Below are 22029 nucleotides of genomic sequence, written 5' to 3' on the forward strand. Positions count from 1 at the left end.
AAATTAGGATTTCAGGAAAGTTACATCACCAACTTGAGCTTGAAGTTTCCCAAAATTTAAAGATTTTTCTGAGATTAGTTATACAAATGAATGTGATTTTGATAGTGTATACGAAAATTTAACGTTGAAAAGGTTTGCACAGCCCATTGCACTAGTATGTATAATGTTATAAAATCATGCACAGGTGAGAGAGCCATTCTCAGATCCATTCTACAGAGACCAATGGACTTTAATGTAACAGGCATGCAGTTCACTGACCTGCTTTCAGATTCAATTATCTGAAAGGCTATTAAAATTCTCCTCCCCTTTCCAATTACATTTGTCTGCAAGACTAAATTTTCTTCATATATTTTAACCAAAACAATAAATTGCAACAGACTGAAGATATGACATTAAAGATATTTGTAAAATTATTAAAAAATGGCATTCTTGCCGAAACCGGTTTGGCTCAGTGGATAGAGCGTCGGCCTGCGGACTGAAGGGTCCCGGGTTCGATTCCGGTCAAGGGCATGTACATTGGTTGCGGGCACATCCCCAGTGGGGGGTGTGCAGGAGGCGGCTGATCGATGTTTCTCTCTCATTGATATTTCTAGCTCTCTATCCCTCTCCCTTCCTCTCTGTAAAATATCAATAAAAATATATTAAAAAAAAAATGGCATTCTTCCTAATATTTTTGTTTTAAGAGGAAGTTATTTTTAGCCTCAACAATAAAGATAAGTAAGCTTTTAAAAAATAAATAAAATAAAAGGAAATTATGTTTCATTAATAGTGGATTATTTCAAATCAATTAATCTCGATTTTAATTTCTTTTTTTTTTTTAAATATATTTTATTGATATTTTACAGAGAGGAAGGGAGACGGATAGACAGTTAGAAACATCGATGAGAGAGAAACATCGATCAGCTGCCTCCTGCACGCCCCCCACTGGGGACGTGCCCGCAACCAAGGTACATGCCCTTGACCGGAATCGAACCCGGGACCCTTCAGTCCGCAGGCTGACGCTCTATCCACTGAGCCAAACCGGTTTCGGCTCGATTTTAATTTCTAATAGAGTAAATATTGATCGACATAACCCACAAAACACAAGTTCTGTGAGGTCCTCAGTAACTTGTAGAGGAAGAGTCCCAAGATCACTGTTCTATAAGTTAAGAGATAATACCACCCACTTCTCAGAGCTGGTATGAGAGGTGACAGAAATACTTGACGTAAAGCACTTAGCATACTGCCTGGCACACTGGAGAGCTTAATAAATCATACCTACTTTATTTCCATAAACAGTGTTACTATAATCTTTACTACCTTGTTATAACTAATGAATGTGCTTTTAGTACTGCATTGCTAATGTGGTATAAACGGGGAAAATACCTGATTGTTAAAAGAAGTAGCTCAGTCCCACTACCTTGATGCTTAGTTTAATACCTGAAAAAGCGAGGCAGGGGTAGGGGAAACCTGAACTAAGTCCTCAATACTGAGCCAGGAAAGCTAGGACTGGGTCCAGGCAGGGCTGGTGTCTCAGGTGTTGATGAGATAAGCAGGCCAGAGGTGTCTCCAAGCAGTTTCTGCTCAGCCCCAAAACCTTCTGCTGTAAAAAACCAAAAGCTGCCCAGTTGGTGTGGGTCAGTGGCTGAGCATCAACCTTATAAACCAGGAGGTCACGGTTCAATTCCTGATCAGAGTACATGATTTCGGGTTCCATCCCCAGTCGGGGGCATGCAAGAGGCAGCAGATCGATGATTCTCTCTCATCATTGATGTTTCTATCTCTCCCTCTTTCTTCCTCTCTGAAATCAATAAAAATATATTTTTTAAAAAATAATAAAAAAAGAGATAGCTTGCTGGGTAATTCTCCCAAATCCACACAGCTACTAAGCGGTGGTGCTGGTTCATGAACACGGGCCTGATCCCAAAGCCTGGGCCCCCTCACGGCAGTAGAATGCCTTCAAGGGTAGTTTAGACAGAAATACAAGCATGTTTCAGAGAAATGCAGAAAAATGCTGATTCCTGTGAGCTCCTAGAACAGGTGCAGGGAACCTTTTCTGCCAAGGGCCATTTGGATATTTAGATCATTCACAGGCCATACAATTATCAACTTAAAAAATTAGCCTGTGCCCTAACCGGTTTGGCTCAGTGGATAGAGCGTCAGCCTGCAGACTGAAGGGTCCCAGGTTCGATTCCGGTCAAGGGCATGTACCTTGGTTGTGGGCACATCCCCAAGTAGGGAGGGTGCAGGAGGCAGCTGATGGATGTTTCTCTCTCACTGATGTTTCAAACTCTTTCTCCCTCTCCCTTCCTCTCTGTAAAAAAATCAATAAAAATTTTTAAGCCAAAACCGGTTTGGCTCAGTGGATAGAGCGTCGGCCTGTGGACTGAAGGGTCCCGGGTTCGATTCCGGTCAAGGGCATGTACCTTGGTTGCGGGCACATCCCCAGTGGGGGGTGTACAGGAGGCAGCTGACCAATGTTTCTCTCTCATCGATGTTTCTAGCTCTCTATCCCTCTCCCTTCCTCTCTGTGAAATATCAATAAAAAAATATATTTTAAAAAAAAATTTTTTTTTAAATTAGCCTGCTATATTTGGTCAAACATTTAATTACCTCACCTCTAAAGCCTTGGCAGGCCCAGACCAAATGATTTCGCAGGCCTTATATGGCCCGCAGGCTGGACATTCCCACCTCTGTGCTAGAGGTAGCTCCGTACCCCAGCAGCAGACAACTTCATTTGCATGGAAAGACCAGTACAGTACAAAGGCTTTTTTGTTCTGGGTCCAACTGATGAAATCATGGGCTTGACTAGAATAGGAAGGCCCACAATGAATTGTCTCCCAGCCAGACCTAGAAATACCCTGGTCCCAAACTGCCCAAGAAGCTCCCTTCAGAAGTTACCACTATGTCCTCAGGATAGAGATTGTCGCTGAAGGAGCCATCATCAAAGTTGACTTCATAGAAGGTCTCAGTGGTGAGCCTGACCACCTCACACTGGTAGAAGCGGCCGTTCTTGTGCTTGCTGATGACCTTCTGGCCTGCAGTGATACTCTGCAAGGCCCCCTTGGCACGCTGGAAAAAACATGCTTGAGTTACTCCCACAAGGCTATCCATTTAAGGATGAAAAGTGCAACTGATAATCACAAAATCACTACCCGGTTTCACAACAAAACTTCTACTTCCCTCCCAGAGCCAGGATGCAATGCTACCTCAGGCTTTTACTCCTCCAGAGTCTCATTCTTACATCAACTATTTTTCCATCTTCCTAAGCCCCTAACTAACTGCAGACCACCACTCGTGCTCAGAAAAATACTTCTCTGAAAGACAAAAATCCAGTCAGCCAGCAAGGACTTCAGTAGAGGGGAAAGGGTTAGATGTGACCCCAAAGCTCTACCTATATGTTCCCATTTCAGACCTTGTGTCTCTCCCAGGCTAACTGGTCTCCCTAACTCAGTCTTATTATTCCTTCAATGCACCAGACTGACAAATTTTTAAAATGTAGCTCAAAATCATAATACTGGAACAGTTCTCCTCATCTAATGGCATTACAGAGTCCCGGCATTCACCCTACAGAGCTGCTTGCCCTTCAGTATCGTCCCCGCCAGGGTCTCAGGGCCAGTCTTACAAGTTCATTCTTCCAAGACTTATCTGTTCTGTTTCTGAAGCCTGGAATGCCCTCCTACTCCCAATTACTACTTATTGTTTTAAGACCCACTTCAAACACTACTTTCTACCCAAACCCTTCCATGAAACTCCTCTAGCTAAAAATTACATGTACCTTCCTCTGAGCTTCAACATTTAGAGAAGTTCAAAATCTCCACTGTATGTATGGTGGTTGGCTAACTGCTGGAAGCTCTCCCCATCAGTTCACATTGCAGAGCTTCTGCTATGTCCCTGACACTGTGTTAAGTAGTAGGGACACTCGGACTAATAAAATATGGACCTCAAGGAGTTTATCTTGGAGGAGAGGCAAACAAGTAAACAGATGATCAGAATGAAATCAACCACAAGCAGTTTGGTGCCACTGAATTAGGAAGTGCCAGGCAGGGAGTAGAGATGGATGGGGGCCATCCCTTAATGCCTTACTCATTAGCACTCTTCATAAAACATAATGCGTGAGGGATATTTGCTGACACAATAAGCGAACAGCCTGCAGAGAAAATGATCCTGGAAACTGTCAAGAGGATTCTAGAATGGCACCCTCCCTCACCTCCAAATTAGGAATCCTGTGCCGAAAGCAGGTAATGAAGACGACAAAAGGCCAGTCATCCGGCTGCATCATCACTCCTGCAGCCTGGGCACAGCTCACGTGAAAGGCAGTTGGGCAACGGCCGTGAGAACACTGCACACAGCAGCCGGCAGTTCTTTTCCTCCGCTTCTTACAGAAGACACATTTCTACAACACAGGAAGCAAGCCAATGACTCCAGGAACTAGCAGTGCAATCTACTCTATCTTTCCCCGACCCAAATGCAGAGCCAGGCCAGCAGGAGTCAACCTCCTTCCCTTCCCAAACAGGGAGGCACATACACCCTCTTGATCTCATGTCTGATTCTAGGTGTCCTCATCAAGTACTTCAACCACAGGGTGAGTATCACAAACCCTGGTCAAAACCAAGGGGTATAAAAAAATAAAAATAGCCCTAGCCGGTTTGGCTCAGTGGATAGAGCGTCGGTCTTCGGACTGAAGGGTTCCAGGTTCAATTCCGGCCAAGGGCACATGCCCGGGTTGTGGGCTCAATCCCCAATAGGGGGCGTGCAGGAGGCAGCCGATCAATGATTCTCTCTCATCATTGATGTTTCTATCTCTCTATCCCTCTCCCTTCCTCTCTGAAATCAATAAAGAAATATATTTAAAAAAATAAAATAAATAAAAATAATAAAATAAAATAAATAATAAAAAAGTAAAATAAAATAACCAAGGGGTAAAGGCTGGCCACTGGCCGAGCAGAGACTGCCCTCAGAAGTGCTAAGTGACTAGTAAACAGAGTAAGGATGTGGAGTCTGCAGGCCCATCTTGACTTCCTTACCAGCTTGAAGCGCGGCAGGGGAATTTTGCTCACATCCACTGGACTTCTTTCTGCAATGTTGACAAACCTCGCTTCCAGAATTGCCACAGCACATGAGACATGGACCCATCTGCCAAAAGGGAAAGGCTACCTCAGTCACGTCAGGCTCCAACGCCCTGTGGCCTTCTCACCTCAGGCTGGCCCACAGATGGTGCTTCTGCCCTTACCCAACACGACCGCTACCTCCACCAGCAAGTTCCTGGGACCCAGTGAGGTAAGAACCACAGTGTCTCCACAATGAGTGTGGAAAGAGGCCCCACACGGCCCTGGGTTAGCACAGGGCTGCACTTCTCCCAGCACCAACGCGCTCACAATCTGTTGCACAGTGAGCAGAGCTGAGTGTGGCAGGTTTGGGGAAGTGAGAATAAATTAGAGAGCTCTATCTACACCTCTTTTACTTTAAGACCTGGGTGCTTCCTCAAATTATCTCCAACTGTGCCCCCATCTGCCGGTACTCACGGCTTTCCCCTGCAGCCTTTGCTCAAACCCGCCCCTGGGCTGAAATGACCTCTCCCTTCTGCTCCCTTCATCCACAGCAGATTCATTCTTTAAGGTCTGGCCCAAGCACCCACTTACTTGACAGGTCTGTGCAACGGACACCCTCAGAGGGTGAAGTAAGTTCTGGACATTACAGGAAACTGTCATGCCCGAAGATGAGAAAGAAGATGGTGAAAGCACTTACAATCAGCCAGGTGGAAACCTACCACAGACAGTGGTAGTTGGGACTACCAGCGCTGTCTGCTCTATTACAGAGCTATTATATGAGAATGGGAACAGATTTTTTTGCATGGCCTTTCAGGGCCGAACAAGGATTATAAAGTAAAGGTGCAATGCTCAAGCAGAGCCATTTCCACTCCAAATATGGAAGGACTTTAGCAGCGCTATCTTGCAATTGTGAGGAACACGATGACCTCAAGTAATGTCAGCAAGTGCCTTTGAAGGAGTGGGAGCAGTCAAGCAGAGTGGCGTCCATCTGAACAGCACGAAAGCGGTTCCTGTGCGGCAGGAGGCTGGACAGAAGGTTGCTCCAAGTTCCCACAGGATTTTAGCTAGAAGCAGGGTATTGACCACTGGCTGCCCACCAACCTGTGTGTACCAAACCCCGTTCACCAAGTAAACGAAGACCAAGCACAAAGACTCAGCTCAGTGGAAATGGGCTCCTGACAGCCGAGAAGCCCAGCTCCGGGCTAAGGCCAGAAAGATCTGTAGGTATGGTTCAGTAGTGAGTCGTCTTGGCTGAGCTCTCCTCAATGTCCCCCTCTCCTCCTTAAGGACACTCGCCCTCATTCTGAGCAGGAGGTCCGAGGCAGGGAGGGCCTGCCTGTGGTGAGTGCTCACTGGCCGTCCACAGCAAAATAACTGCCCTCACTCCCAGCCACAAAGCCCTGCAACCACCTCGGCAGGATCCTCACAGCCTCCAGCGCCCAGCTTAGCACCTGCAAAGGAGGCATTGCTCACAGCTCTTCCTCACGCGAGAAGATGGACTTGGAAAGGGGACTTCTTGACTCCCCTGGCATCTCATTTTAAATTAGTCTTGGAGATGCTACTCCAGCTCCAAACAATGTGCTTTCCCAATCTTCATCAGTCATTTTGACGAGCAGCCACTGCCCGCACGCCTTGCGCGCTGCTTCGGAACTACACATTTCAGACACTGCTCGCAAACTCACCTGTCGTCATTTGCTCTCTGCAGGGCTCCTCCTCGTAATGAGCATAAACAGCAGTCCTGCCAAGAAGGGAGGGGAGGAGTATGGTTACCACCAAGTCATTAACACCCAATCTGCTCCCCCCTCGACTTCCTTTGGGCAGCTGTAGCCTCCACATAAGAAAGCAGCCAAATGTCATGTGTGCTTCGCCCACGCAGCCCTGTAACCAGGACTCCCCGGAGGAAGACAGAGAGGCCACTGGGGCTAAATAAAGTGCACCAAGTATTCACTTGACTTAACATAATCCTCTTTGCTGTTACTGTTAATAACAACTATAAGCAAAGTCACGAAGGACACCCTGTTCAAACCAGAGGCACTGTGGGGTTCTGACTGCCTCTTATGTGGGTACTGCCAGGTTTGGGGGTGGGGGAGAGCGGGGTGATGAAGAGAAAGCTAGAAAATGAACCATCCAAGCCCCATTCTGGTGCTCCAACCCAGTGGCTAAGTTCTTTAAAGGGAGTTAGGGCTCATCCACAGGAGGATCTCTACTTGGTCCTGACACCACAGAGCAAACACAGCTTCCCGATTCCACCCAGGCCCTGCCATGGGTGGGCAGCACCCATCTCACTGTCACGGCGATTTATTCTGAGAACCCTCACTCTAACATGGCTGTGTCCCAGGCCCCGTGCAGACTGCTGGGGACAGGAAGTCCACGGAAAATAGTCTGGCCCTGAGCGAGCTCCAAGTCTCACAGGGAAGAGAGTAACAATGTGGGCGCACTCACCTCCTCCAGGGCGTTGGCTGAACATCGAGAACACATCCAGTCTTCAGAAGCCTTGGCGGGAGGGACGCCATAGCAACCTAACAGGGAGACCAAGGTGAGCAAATGAAACCCAGAGGCCTGAGTCAGAATGAAGATTTGCAACTCTATTCTATACAGCACATCCCAAAGCTACAGCCAGATTTTACAGAAACCCCGGAATTCCAGCAAGGCCGCCAAGGTTTAGCCTCAAAAGGTCAGACACTGTAGATTCACTGGTTCCAACACCTAGTGAGGAGTGAGGACAAACCCCTCCTAGTAAGTGAACCAAGAGGCCAGCACAGAGCCGGCTGTGAAAGCACAGACTCGAAGTCACATGAAACTCAAACGCAATCATAACAAACTCTCCAAGGACACATAAGCAATCTTTGCTCTGGGAGACTGGGGGACTGGGGAGGCCCTGGGGAGGCTGGGGGAGAAGCCAATGGGGGCAAGGACTTCCGACAAGCAGGCCCACACCCCCAGGACCGGACACAGAGAAAAGGTGAGGCACTCACTGGCGTGGACCCGGACACTGCACTTCTTGCAGGAAACTAGGATGCTGGTGCCATCCTCCTCGAGGTAAGGGGTGGAAAGGTTGATGTCCGTGCTACAGCCAGTCGTGGTGAAGCACATTTCTGGAATCAATGGCTTGGTCCTCTGCTTCTGGGGGGCTACATCTGGAGCATCTGCACAGTTCTGACTGAGGCCTCCAAACTCAACCTACGGAGAGAGCGAGAGCACACCTCAGTGAACATGCCTGCGCTCTGGGCCTCCACCTGCTCCATCAGCAGGAAGCTCGCTCCCTCCCTGATAGGACTATGGCTGCGGCTCCCGGGTGCACAGCCATTATCCCCGAGCTGCTAATTGAAGTTACTTCTAATGACTCAAATTCAATTTCTCACAGCAGCACCAAACAAAGGCCCCTCGGGGACAACTGGGAAACGGGAGCGAGGTAAGAAGCAACTGGGATTTCAATCTTCCCAAACCAACTGGTAATAAAATGCACCGAGATGTTAGCAAGGCTGCTACTGCGGGCTCCCCTATGTGCTGCACCGCACAGTGGCCCCACCCCAAGGAGCTCACCCAGAGCAGGTGCTCCCTACGGGCCAGCGCTGATTTCCCCGGGTGGTCCATGTCCTCAGGTCACCTGCGCTGCAGGGAAACCTGCGATTCCCACCTGGGGGCCCCTTCAGAAAATCATTATGTCCACATACTCCTCTTGGCAAACTTCCTGACTACAGAGATCCGCCGGCTCTACCGCTGGGTGGCACCATCACCCCCACTACAAGGATGGAACCCAGAAACACGTCAACCCTAAGCCTATGCCACTCATGAAACTGAGCCGCACTCAGTAGATCTGCTGACAGTACAGCCAGGCCTTTCACTTCACCTCACAGGCAAGGGCACACGTAGACCTTTTGTTCAGCTTTTCGTCAATGGAAGGAAGCAGTGAGTTCAATCCAAAATGTGTTGGTCTGAAGTTCCATTCTTTGGCAAGCATGAACCTGGCACCCTGCCAGGCTCAGTGGCAGCCATGCCACTTTAACCACCATCGGAAGACTGGTTATTTACATGCCACCCTGGGCAGGTCACAGCTGAGACTGAGCTGGTCACCTGGGACAAGCTGCTGTGGATGCCTTCCTGGCCTCCGAGAGCTAGACCCAAAGAGACCCATAATGGTGACGCCATCAAACGCCCAGGAGCGGGAGGGGCACAGCCGAGCGCAGCCTCAGCACCTTCCCAGCCCCTCTCTCCCATAAGCCTCTACTCCTACCCTCCCAAGTTCCAGACTATAGTAAAGAAACATTCATCCTCCAGGCTGCCTGGTCAGGACTACAAACCATCTGGAAGGAATAATCACTGACTAGAATGATGACTAAAGAGCATATTCCTCTGCAAACAGGGTGCGTGCCAAGGGGCACCCCCAAGCCTAAACCCCATCATCAGCTCTTCTCCGAAGCACTCTCCGATGAAGACTCGCATTGTAGGGTTATCTGCCCGCGAAGGATGACCAGCACATGGATGGGGCAGAGAACACCAGCAAAGCGTGCCTTCCCAAGGCAACCAGTGACAAGCTATGTACCCACAATTAAACCTAGCTTCCCTCTGACTGCTGGTTCTCGGCAAACAGAGAGGATGGAATAGGCTCACCTGATGATAAGTCTGAAAGATCATACAGACAGAGCAGTGAGGGGCCTGCTGGGCCATGGTCTCATTGAATTCCTTTTCGGCCTCAAAGTTCGGGGGTCGGTTCTGCCATAGTTGGCTCAGGGGCTTGGCCCAGGCCTCTGTCTCCTCAGCCTCCTCCTCGGGGGTCAGCTGCTCAGATGTCTCTAGAGAAGGAAGCAGAGCAGGAGTTAGCACATCCAGGGCTCTGCCTGGGGAGCAGATGAGCTCAGCCAGGACTCTTGGTCCCAGGTTTGGACTAAACCCAAGAGCCTACGATGATAAAGGCAAAGGGCAGAAGTGATTTTCAATAAACTGTCAATACCTGGGTGACGGTGAGGGGAGTCCTGCCTGCAGCAGCCCTTTCTCTGGCCAGAACCATTCAGGGTCTCTGCTCTCCTGCTTGGTGCAGAAGTCCAGCCTGCTCTCCCCGCCCCTAACGGCTGCCAGCACTCAGCCCCTCTGTCCAAGGGCAGTGGAGTGAAACACTGCTTAGAAACCATGTTACTCGCTGCCTCCAATGTCAGCATGTTGAGTCCTTACCTTTCAAGTTTTCTCTTTAGTTGCACTGAAGGGAAACAGGGAAGTGCCAAGGCTTATGAGTGTTTAGATCATTGCCTTTGGCCAGAACTTTCCAGCTTCCTCTGGAAAGGTCAGTGGGATATCTGCCTTTTCTGGACAGGGCTCACCAACCACTGCGGGCTCTGCCTCCAAGGAAGGCAGAGTGTGTCCAAGATGGAACCTTGTTCCAGCTGCAGGATGTAACACCTGAGTCTAGACCAGGGGCTGGCAATGGACCAAATCCAGCCACTCAGGGAGCTGAGAATTGTTTGTGCTCACAAATGGTGGTGTTGTGTTAAAATAAGGCTTATTTCTTTTCTAATTAAAAAATCACCTTTGTTTCTGTAAAAAAAGAGAATTGTTTTTGCATTTTCAAAGGGTTGGGTGAAAAACAGAACATGTGACAGAAACATGAGGCCCACCAAGCCGGAAATAATTACTGTCTGGTCCCTCACACCCCCCATCTAGATAACAAGGCATTATCTCTTCATTACTCCAGACAGCAGAGCATATACTTCATCGGGCCTCAGTACAGCCTACAAAGGAAATCCCCTCTGGGCACATCTTCCCAAAAGAAAGGGACACACAGCTGAATGGAACACAAAAAAACTGCTCACAAAACAAGCTGCACACTTTCCAGGTCCCCCAAATCGAGAGAAGATGGCATAGCACACTAGCTCCCAGTAGAAATAAAGTCAAGAAGGTAAGGAGCCCTAGCCAGTTTGACTCAATGGATAGAGCGTCAGCCTGTGGACTGAAGGGTCTCGGGTTCAATTCCTATCAAGGGCACATGCCCAGGTTGCGGGCTCGATCCCCAGTGTGAGGTGTGCAGGAGGCAGCCGATCAATGATTCTCTCTCATCCTTGATGTTTCCTTCTCTTTCTCTCTCCCTTCCTCTTTGAAATCAATAAAAATATATTTAAAAACAAACAAAACAAAACAAAGAAGGTAAGGGGAAGCCCCATAACTCTAACATTATGCTGAATGAGGGCAATCAAGGCCAGAAGCAGCAGCAAATCCCCAAATAAACTGATGCCCAGTGTTTCTCCATGTGCTCCCCCAAGTGAGGGAAGTATGAGAAATTATCATCGGGATGCCCCTCTTTGACAAGCGTTCAAAAAAAGGCCCCCGTGCGGAGCACCTGACGGGAGCCCGGCTGTGCCAGCCCCACATGAGGTGCCTCATGGGATCACTACACCTCCCGTGTGGGACACCAATCTCCAGCTACAGCCCCTCCGAGGACCTTCTCGGTCCTTCCCAGACAGAAGTGCTTTCCGAGAGGCCCTGGAGACCCGCGGGGGCAGAGCAGCCCAGGAACACGCCGGTATACGGTGCACTCGGTGCCCATCTGTTTGTTCCCTCTGGCAGTTCCAGCTCAGGGCTCAGTGCAGATAAATCGCTATCTAGTCCACCTTTACGGTCGTGTTTAATTTACAGGGATCTGGCAGCTGCCATGAGTGGGACCTCAGGGAAGAAGCAAATCGTAGCAAAGTGAGGCCAATGCAGACAATTAAAGTCAACCCCAGCAGCCCCATCCTCAGGCCCAGCCAGGAACCATGGTGTCAACCCAAAGCATAGATACTGTCTGCGTCCTGGCCAAAATAAGAGTGACCAAGGCAGGACCGAAGAAACGGAACAGCCTCACAATCACAAGAGGAAAGCTACCGCACCGACATCTGTTCTGTTTACAAAACCACTAAGTGGCCAAAAATCATCCCATTGGTGAATAGTAAATGATGTAGAGAAATGTTCACTGTGTTGTGTGAAAACTGCAGGATTCACAGGTTTATGGTTTACATATACGAACTTCATTGAGTTGTACAGTTGTGTGCCTTTCACTGAATGTTATGCCTCACATAAAAAAAATTTAAGTGGGGCCCTGGCCGGTTTGGCTCAGTGGATGGAGCGTCGGCCTGCGGACTGAAGGGTCCCAGGTTCGGTTCCGGTCGAGGGTGTGTGCCTTGGTTGCGGGCACATCCCCAGTGGGGAGTGTGCAGGAGGCGGCTGGTTGATGTTTCTCTCTCACTGATGTTTCTAACTCTCTATCCCGCTCCCTTCCTCTCTGTAAAAAATCAATAAAATATATTTAAAAAAAAAAAAACACACACACACACACACACACACACACACACATTTTTGGGATAGGCCGGGAAAAATGAAGATGGACTGAGGACTGGCGGATATTATGGAATTAGTGCCTATTTCCCTAGGTGTGATAACAGTAGTGTATATATAGGAGACAATCCTTCTTAGCAGAAGCTGTCAATGTATTTTAAGTGAAGTGGCTCTATGACTACAACTTACTTTCCAGCAATAAGGCAAATATGTGCGTAGTACGCACATAAACAATGCAAATGGGACAAGCAATTATGGCACAATGGTAACAGCTATTGAATACAGGAGGCGGGCACGTGTTTTTATTCTTTCAACTTTTCTACATTTGAAATGTTTATCATAAAAAGTTGGGGGGCTGCCAAAACCGGTTTGGCTCAGTGGATAGAGCGTCGGCCTGCGGACTGAAGGGTCCCGGGTTCGATTCCGGTCAAGGGCATGTACCTTGGTTGCGGGCATATCCCCAGTGGGAGGTGTGCAGGAGGCAGCTGATCGATGTTTCTCTCTCATCAATGTTTCTAGCTCTCTATCCCTCTCCCTTCCTCTCTGTAAAATATCAATAAAATATATTAAAAAAAAAAAAGTTGGGGGGCTGTATATTATGATCTCAATTACATTATTATAAAGACATACATGGACATAATATCTGACCAGGAAAGTCAGTAAGATTAACGCTTTAAAATGTTCAGTATCAAGTAAAATGACCTTTACAGGGTCATTTTGTTGTCCTCCTTATAACTTTTCTGTTCCTCTACAACCTGTACTGCTTTAGAACACTGGGGGGAAATTATGAAGCGAGGCTGTTGCCACCCAGAGAACCGGAAGCCCCCATGGGGCGAGGGGAAGACCAGAGGATTTCCTAAGCCTCTGGCTCAAGGTCCGGCCTATTTCTGACTATAGGATCTCAAGACACTTTCCCCACCCCGCTTATCAGGACCCTTCTACCAAGGAAAGCAATCGAGATGGGACTGACATTAGATCAAAGAGGACACGTGGGACCTGTACAGAAGGCTGGTAAGGCCCTGGGCCTTCCCACCCAGCCTGTGGCACGAGGAAGGACAGGACAGGACAGAGTAGGAAAGGGTCTGGCATCAGTCAGGAGTGACAGGGGGCCTGGTCACAGACAGAGGTTCATCAGCACTAATCGTACTGGACCTCTGGGCTCCAGGCAGCACAGGGGACAATCACTCCCTGAGCTCCAACGACACACTTCCGGGTTCCCCACATCCCCACCTACTCCCCTCTGTCTCCTTCACAGGCTCCTTTTCCTCCTCTGTCCTCCTAACCCCAGCCTCTGCTCACTGCCCTCTGTACCTCTCTCCCCCTGAGTGGCCAGCTCCACACATCCCAAGTCTACATCCTCCAGACACTGATTAGGTGTCCAAACCCAAGCCCAGCTAGAAACCAGGGAAGTACTCAACTCCTGCCTCTCCCCTCCTACCACCTTCACAGCTCCACATCCAATCGCCAAATCCAGCTGGCTTTATCCCCACATCATTACTTCCCCTTCCCCCATGCCTACTTCCACCGTCCCCTTCAGACCCTCAAGTCTCACAGAGACCACGACAGAAGCCCATCTGCTCCTCTCAAAGCCATTCTCGGGATGCAAGCACTCGGAGCAATCTTTCTCCTGTAAATCCGACCATGTCACTCTTCTGCTTAAAATGCTTCAAATGCTTAATAAATTAGGTATCACATGAACCCTGCCCTCTTTATGGACTATCTGGAGGAAGAGCTAAGCCAAAGGCCCGCCCTCGGCCCTCAGCTTGGCCTCCGATGACCTGTGAGACCAAGCCCTCAAGCGGTGAGTGCTTTCCTCCTGGTGAAGAGAGAAGACAACACTTACCATCGTCACTGCCGCAATCCTGCAACACAAGCGGATGGTGGCGGGGGAGCTTGCTCAAGGGCTGACGCCGGCCCTTGGACTTCTTATTCTCCTCCAGGGAAAACATGTATTCATTCGCAACCTGGGCAAACCACAGAAGAAATCAAATGGGTCTTGCCTCCACTTAGGGACACAGCAAAAGTCAGCCTTACAATGAAAGCCAAGGGAAAGAGCGGGCACAGAGAAACACACAAAAATAGAAAACCAAACACAGAAAACACCTGTCTTAGGAAAGCAAAGGGGCGGTACCTCGATGCAAACTAGTCTAAACTAGGATCATGTGAACACTCTGCAGCAACATTTGCACATAGTAAGTGTGGTTCCTGGCAGCCTGAAACCAACGTACCAAGAATAAACCTACTCCAGCTCTAAAGGCGAGTCATGCCTCCGCCCCTAAGCTCACTGTCATGAGCCCCAGAAAAACCCAGGTACCCCTCTTCTTGGACCGAAGGCCAGCAGCACCTGTCACAAAGTGCCACGCAGCTGACCACCAAGGTGTGAAAGGCTAGAGGACCTTTAAAAGGGTGAGGAGCAGCTGACCCAGTAAAGGTAAAGGAGGCCTGTCAAGAAATGCACCGTGGGGACCTCAGCTCTAGCTAACGCCATTCATTCCTCTTTCTCCAGGGGAGAATATGAGCCAGGACAGAGAGCACATCTTAAATTCTGGCCTAGCTGCAAAGGGAAAGGTGGATTTAACGTTGCATTTACATAAAGCCAGAGCAAATGTGATGAGGTTTAAGACGTATAGGATTGAGTCAGTAATACCACATAAGAGTTTCTTTCTAATCCACATGTTTATAAAACTGGTTATGCTGACATTAGGAGACATGGGGTTAAAGCAAAACCTATTAAGCAAGGAAATAAAGTGAGGCCTGGAAGAGGGCCATCTTGCAACTGTGAGGAACACCCGAGTGCGGCCAAGAGGGGACAGCACTGCAGAGGCACCACGGAGGCCAGGCCTGCAGACGCCCCTGTGACTGCACAGAACCCCAGGACTTAAGAACTACACTTGGAATGTCAGGAAAAACTCCGAGCAGGCCACATCCAAACAGGACAGAGCCTGCTCTCCCACACATACATTTAACCAGCAAGGTTTAGACAAATATTTACTGAGATGACCGAGTGCAAAGGCCTGCCCAAGAAAGGGGCAAGGTCTGGGGAAATGGTGATCCCTGCGTGCAGGAGTGATGCCGATCCGTGTGCAGGAATGTGCTGGAAGAGTGAGGACGTTAGGGACCTCTTCCCACTGATGTCCGTGTCTCAGATGATCAGACTTTTAATCAGAGCTGAACCACACTGATTAGTGCCAGTGTCTCCAAATGTACATCAAAAAGGCCCTCAAGAGCCTCCATTAGAGTGAGCAGGGAGGGCGCAGACTCCACCTCCATCCCACCAGAACAACCCTGCTTTTGATTCACATGTTATGAATGATTAAGATTTCACTTAGCCAAAGGGTTCCTTGGCTAAAACAAACTGGAAAACCCATACTCAAATTTGATAGTGCTATCATAAAAATAAAAAACTTAGGAACACGCACCCCAACATATGCATATTTACTAATGAATTATATACACTAAGGTACTTATGCACATTTTAAAAGAAAAATAGACTATAAAAGGATTTTTTAAGTTCCACACTCTCATTCCTGCACCCCATTAATCTTCTTGTATTCCCCACTTTGAAAACCACCTAGACAACAGACCTAAACTGGGAAGTGCAGAGACTAGAAGTAAAGGAATAAGAACAAAGGAACCAGAGGTGGTGGGGATTCCTAGCCTGAGTCACCAAGGGGGAAACTTAAGAGAAGTCACGTAGATTGGGGGGGGCGGTGGGGGTAGCATAGGCCAAGTTAAACAGGCTGCACGGGGTTCACACAGCCTATATCTGTGGGTCCTTCATTTGGCAACAGAGACTTAACAAAAGAATTGAGACAAGTCCAGAAAGGAGGTCAGAGTAAGAGCTAGGGATCTGGGAATCCTCAGCATCTAATTAGCCACCTTAACAATCCTTTGTCATGTTAACACATTCACAAGGATTATGGGAGTGGAGAAGATTCTCAATGGAAGATAAATTGATGGGAGACCAAGCCTTCCAGGACAGGAAGAAAGAAAAGAAAGATTTGGAAGTAGGTGGGTAAGAGGAACACAAAGCAAGGAGGGAGGGCTGCCAGCAGGGAAAATCCGCAGGGACAAAGAATACAGAACTACTAAGCAGGAAGTGGCCAATGGCCTGGGAGGGGGAGGGGAGAACTTTTTTGAGAGAGAAATTCCAGCAGAAAGAGTAAGGAACTAAGGAGTAAATACATCATAAAGGCTATTTTGGAGGCTCAAGGGGAGGAATGAGATCACAGCTTGGGTAGGAAATTTCCTCCAATGATATTTTAGGATAGGGGCTATGTGAGTAAGGTCTTACAGGCAGAGAGGAAAGAAGTTTGTGAAAGGAGAGATATCAGGAATGATCCCCCCCAAAATGGCCAGTCCTAATCCTCATGAATGTGTTAACGTGACAAAGGATTGTTGAAGTTGCTAATTAGATGACCTGAAAGTAGTGAGATAATCCTGGATTACCCAGGCGGGCCCAACACAATCAAACGTGCTTAACAATGAAGAGTCAGTGTCAGTGAAGTGAAACTTGGCCGGATGCTGCTGCCTTTGAAGGTGGAAGAGGGCGCAGGCCAGGGAAGTGTGGGCGGGCTGCAGAAGCAGGACGGGGCAAGCACCCGGCTCTACTGAGAGCCTGCAGGAAGGGCCGGGGCTGCAGCCCTGTGGACACCTTGACTTTGCACAGTGAGGCCCATCTCAGACTTCTAAACTGAACAACTAGATAAATTTGTGTTGTTTAAGCTTATGGTTGTTAAAGCAGCAACAGGAAACAAATAAGGGGTGGGAGGTGAGCACAGATCCCTTCATAGGTCCAAGTACTGGAGGAAGAGGAGGGGCTGCGATTAAGAACCCCAGAGTGCAGCTTTGGGAAAGGAGGAGGATGCCTTTATTCACGTGTTTCCGGGGCCTCCGACACACCCAGCGCCTCCGCACCCAGTGCACACGCTTGGTGACGTGGCAGCAATGCAGAGACAGGCGAGACGGCATCTCCTCGCTCCAGGAGCTTAGGGCCCAGCCAGCGGGAGGCCTGGAGCACCGGTCTCAGCCTGTGCCCTTCCCAGGACCATCAAGCTGCCTCAGACTAAAGCAGTCTCTTCAAATTCAAAGATCACCTTAGGGGTAAATGCTCCGGCTGCCTCAGGGCATCCACACCCTTCCTCACAGGGTGGCCTCTCCAGGCAATGTGCTGGGACTTCTCAACTCCCTCAGTCATGCAGAAAGCCCAATTGAACCAACTAGCTGAGTGAGCTCAGGCAAGTAGCAAGCCACTGTTAAAATGGGGGTAAGCAGTGCCCCCCACGGGGCTCTGTGTGAGGATGGAGAGGAGAGCACGTAGGGTCTGCCAGGCCCCTGCCCCATGAGAGCTGGAGCTCAAGCCCCCCCTCCCCCCTCCTCCCCCGTCCTCTGTGCCTCCTTCTAACATTGGGCACCCAGGGTCAACGCCAATGTTCCCTACAGAGAAGGACCAATTGTTCTCTCCTGTTTGGGGAGCGCTAACGAGAACGTCCACAGCCAACACTTGCCGTGGCCCAGTGTGCTCTTAAATGAAACCTCTAAGGCTTCGGTGCTTCGGTACGGCAGTCAGTCACCAAGGTGCTTTTCCAGGGCCCTTGGCCTAAGACGTGGCACACAGACTGATTACCAAGAGGCCCAAATTATACCTGGGGGGTGGTTGAAGGAGGGGGGTACACAAGGGTGCGCTTAGAAATCCAGCTGTTTCCAAGTATAGATACAACGTTATCAGAACTCTCTAGGGACAGGCAGTGTGCCTCAGCTTCTGCCCCGGCTTGACTGTCAGCCCCCATTCCACCCTATCAGTTAATGTGCATGGCAGCGCCTCACTAAAACTAAACTTCCATTCCTTCCGCGCTCACGGAAGGCTCGTGGGCCAAGCCCTCAAGAAGCAAAGCTGAATGTGGCACGGGGCCTGGCTCCTGGAAGCTTATCTTCCTCACCAACCTATGATAACTGTACTGAGACCAAGCCTGCCAGAAAAAGAAGTCAAGTGTTACAGGGATTCAAAGGAGAAAGAAAGGGAAGTGGCTTTTGCAAAGGGCTGGGCCCCGTGAGCAGAGGAAGGTATCTGACAGTTCCAGGAGACCCGTGGAGACAACTCCCTGTCCCTCCAACCTCGAGGCCATCTGCAGCGAGGTGACAGCTGCACAGCACTGTGAATGCAGTTAAGTCCACTGAACTGTGCACTAAAAACTGGTTAAAATGAAAATATTTTTATGTCATGTACACAGTATTTTATCACAATTATAAAACAAATTAACCTAACCTCAGCCACCCCCTCTTGTCTCCACCTGTGCTGGAGGCCCCACTCCCGCCCTCCTGCTCAGACCTGAAGGATCAGGTCCCTCCCCTGGCCTTCATTACCTCCAAACCTCCGGGGGCGGGGGGTGCCCACCTCCAACCCCCCACCCCCCACCCCCCACCCTGCTCCAGCTCCTCCTCCACCAGAGGCAAGCTTGGCCACAGCTCCCACTGTCTTCAATCTTTCTCCTCCCTTGGCTCTGGACACACACTCCTAAGTCTCTCCTAGTTCTTCAAAACCTCTGGCTGTTCTTCTCATTCCCCTTCTGCCTGGGCCTCTAGCTCCACCCACACTGTGAAAATTGGTCCTCCCGTTTCACACAAGAGCTCTTCCATGCCCACTGACACCCACTCGGTGACTCCCAAACCTGAAGGACCCCTCCTTAGCTTCAGATTGGTGTGTACACACCTCCACAGCCTGCCTCACAAGCAGGTCACACTCCACATGCCCCAGACTGAAGTCACCTCCTGAGTCACATCCATGTATCCCTTCACTTTCCTTGTAACCTCTATCTTCCACTGATGCACCCCCATTGCACCCCCATCCATCCAGTAACTCAGGCCAGAACCCCAAGTCAAGCCCGGTCTGCCCTCTCCCTCAGCCAGCGCCCAGTCCTGTGCTCTTCCCTTCTGAGCAGCGCCAGGCCACCTCCTACTCCCATCTTTCCTCCACCCCACAGCTCAGGTCCTCACCGTCCTGCTTTCAGGAACAGACTCCAAATTGGTTTCCCTATTGCAAATCCTTATTCCTCCTTTCCTGAAGTAGAAGTATTGGACTGTAAAAATAACGTTAATCACAAAAATATTCAAGCAATTCATAAATGTAGGAAGTGAAAATAATCCACAATTCCACCTTCAATTTCTAATTTTGCCTCATTCCCCCCCCAAAAAAAAAATCTTTATACTGATTCCAAAATGATCTTCTGAAACATCAGTAAAGAGCTTTAAAACCCCTTCACTGGACAATCTAAAGAACTAGCACCATCTTGAGTAAGTCAATGGTAGGAAAAAGGGAGGGGAACACTTCGCTAGATTAACATAGACTTAAGAGACATAATAAACAAATGTAATGGGTAAGACTAGATTAAACCTTGACTCAAACAAACCTACCATAAAGTAAATGTTTAAACAATTGGGAAAATTTAATTATGTAGTGGGTATTAGCTGATGCTAAAGAACTTTTGTAATGTTGTTGGGTGTAATAATTGCATAGGGATTAAGAAAATATCCATATTTTGGCCCTAGCTGGTTTGAATCAGTGGATAGAGCATTGGCCCTCAAACTGAAGGCTCCCGGGTTCAATTCCGGTCAAGGGCAAATACCTCAGTTGCAGGCTCAATCTCCACCCAGGTTGGGATGCATGCAGGAAGTAACCAATCGATGTCTCTCTCTCACATCGATGTTTCTCTCTCTTTCTCCCTCCCTTCTACTCTCTCTGAAAATCAATGGAAAAATATCCTCGAGTGAGGATTAACAAACAAAAATCCTATATAATAAAAGGCTAATATGCAAATTGACCAAATGGCAGAACGACCGGTTTCTATGACACACACTGACCACCAGGGGGCAGACACTCAATGCAGGAGCTGCCCCCCGGTGGTCAGTGCACTCCCACAGAGGGAGCACCCCTCAGCCAGAAGCCAGGCTTACGGTGGCGAATGCAGCGGCGGTGGCGGAGCCTCTCCCACCTCCGCAGCAGCGCTAAGGATATCCAACTGACAGGGAGCAGGCCTAAGCCAGCAGTCAGATATCCCCCAAGAGCTCCCAGACTGCGAGAGGGTGCAGACCAGGTTGAGGGGACCCCCCCCCCGCCCCTATGCATGAATTTGGTGCACCGGGCCTCTAGTAAGTAAGTAAATAAATAAATAAATAAAAATAATAAAATATCCATATGTTTTAGAGATACACACTGAAGTAGGGGGAAATGACATGATATCTCAAATTTGCTTTAAAATACTTCAGCAAATAAAAAAAAAGAATAGATGAAGCAAAAGTGACAAGATATTGAGACCTGTCAGACACAGATGATGAGAATTTGTGGGTTCACTATATTATTCTGTACACATCTTTGTGCATTTAAAAAATGTACTATGGAGCCCAGCCAGCGTGGCTCAGTGGTTGAGCATCAACCTATGAACCAGGAGGTCACAATTTGATTCCCAGTCAGGGCACATGCCCCAGGTTGTGGGCTCAATCCCCAGGGGGAGGGCATGCAGGAGCAGCTGATCAATGATTCTTTGACATCATTGATGTTTATATCTCACTCTCCCTCTCCCTTCCTCTCTGAAATCAATAAAAATGTATTTTTAAAAATGTGCTATAGAAATCTTCAATCTCCAAAACCACATGGCAAAAAACCTCCCACTGCTCCCACACACCACAACTCTGAGGTCAGATTGCTTCACACAGCAGAACCTCCCTGACGTGGGTCCTGACTCACCCCTCACCAACACCTCCCTGGCCTCTCCAGTCCCATATGCCTGAGGCAAATGGAACCACTTAGGCCTCCCCACCACGCTCTGACCTTGGCATGAGCTACCACCACCACGGAGGACACGCTCCTCTCCCAGACTCCCTCTCCAATTTCCTTCTGCCCACCTGGCATACTCCTGCTCGCCTCAGGCCTAAAACGCTTCCTCTCGGCAATGTCCCTGAACACCTCACCCCAACCCCAGGCAGGTTGTTAACTCCTCTGCCTGTGCCACATCACGGATCACTAAGTATCAGAATTATTTGCTCCCATCTGTCCACTCATCTAGACCGTGAGCTCCTTGAGAAGGCACTGTCCTAGCCCAGAGTAGGCATGCCATAACGGCGACAGAGTCAAGCAAAGAGGTAGGCAGCCAAGGTATTTTTAGAGAAGTTGAAGTTGTTCAAAGATCCCAGCACATCAAGGGGAGGCAGAGGAGAGACGGTTGGTGTGGAGTGGAGAAGGGTGTCACCATCACCCCACAGCTAAGAAGTCGATACAGAACAAAAGGAGCCAGGAAGGCACTCAATGGCTCTTGAGCAGGGGTCCAACGAGAGAGGCATGCTGGGGCAGCCTCCTCCCCGGCGTATTTCCCCCGGGAGGGACCCTGGCTTTCCTCCCAGCTCTGGGATATTAGTGAGCATCACTCAGCTGGGATCTGCCTTTGGCAGGAGTGCGTTCTGGTCGGTGTCCACGACACCTGGGAGACGAGCGGGCCTGCGTCCTCCAGGACTGCCTGTGACTAGGGAGGTGATCGGCCTCACTGAGGGTAAATGGGCAGCAGGGCCATTTGGCCACAGGTTAAAATCCACTTTCTTCAATCATTTTAACTGGTAATAAAGTGACACTCGGAGCTCCCAATGCCACACTCCTATACCCATTACTTAACTGGTTTGTAATTTGGAAGGAAAAAGATAGGTGTCGCCC

The 22029-nt window shown here is 49.1% G+C and overlaps 1 protein-coding gene across 2 annotated transcripts in view; it reads right to left on the reverse strand.

The window, feature by feature from the left end:
* The window catches only part of KDM4A (lysine demethylase 4A), a 41933-nt gene that overhangs the window by 2302 nt on the left and 17602 nt on the right, over positions 1–22029 (reverse strand). For both annotated transcript variants that reach the window (XM_080656526.1, XM_080656527.1), the window contains exons 12-19: positions 14176–14296; positions 9642–9823; positions 8006–8210; positions 7473–7549; positions 6713–6768; positions 5007–5115; positions 4190–4375; positions 2881–3051 (exon numbers count right to left, since the gene is read on the reverse strand). In XM_080656526.1, coding sequence (XP_080512652.1) covers positions 2881–3051; positions 4190–4375; positions 5007–5115; positions 6713–6768; positions 7473–7549; positions 8006–8210; positions 9642–9823; positions 14176–14296 — 1107 coding nt within the window. The remainder of the gene's footprint in view (positions 1–2880; positions 3052–4189; positions 4376–5006; positions 5116–6712; positions 6769–7472; positions 7550–8005; positions 8211–9641; positions 9824–14175; positions 14297–22029) is intronic.

Source organism: Plecotus auritus, assembly GCF_963455305.1.
Source record: "Plecotus auritus genome assembly, chromosome: 2".
Classification (NCBI taxonomy): domain Eukaryota; kingdom Metazoa; phylum Chordata; class Mammalia; order Chiroptera; family Vespertilionidae; genus Plecotus; species Plecotus auritus.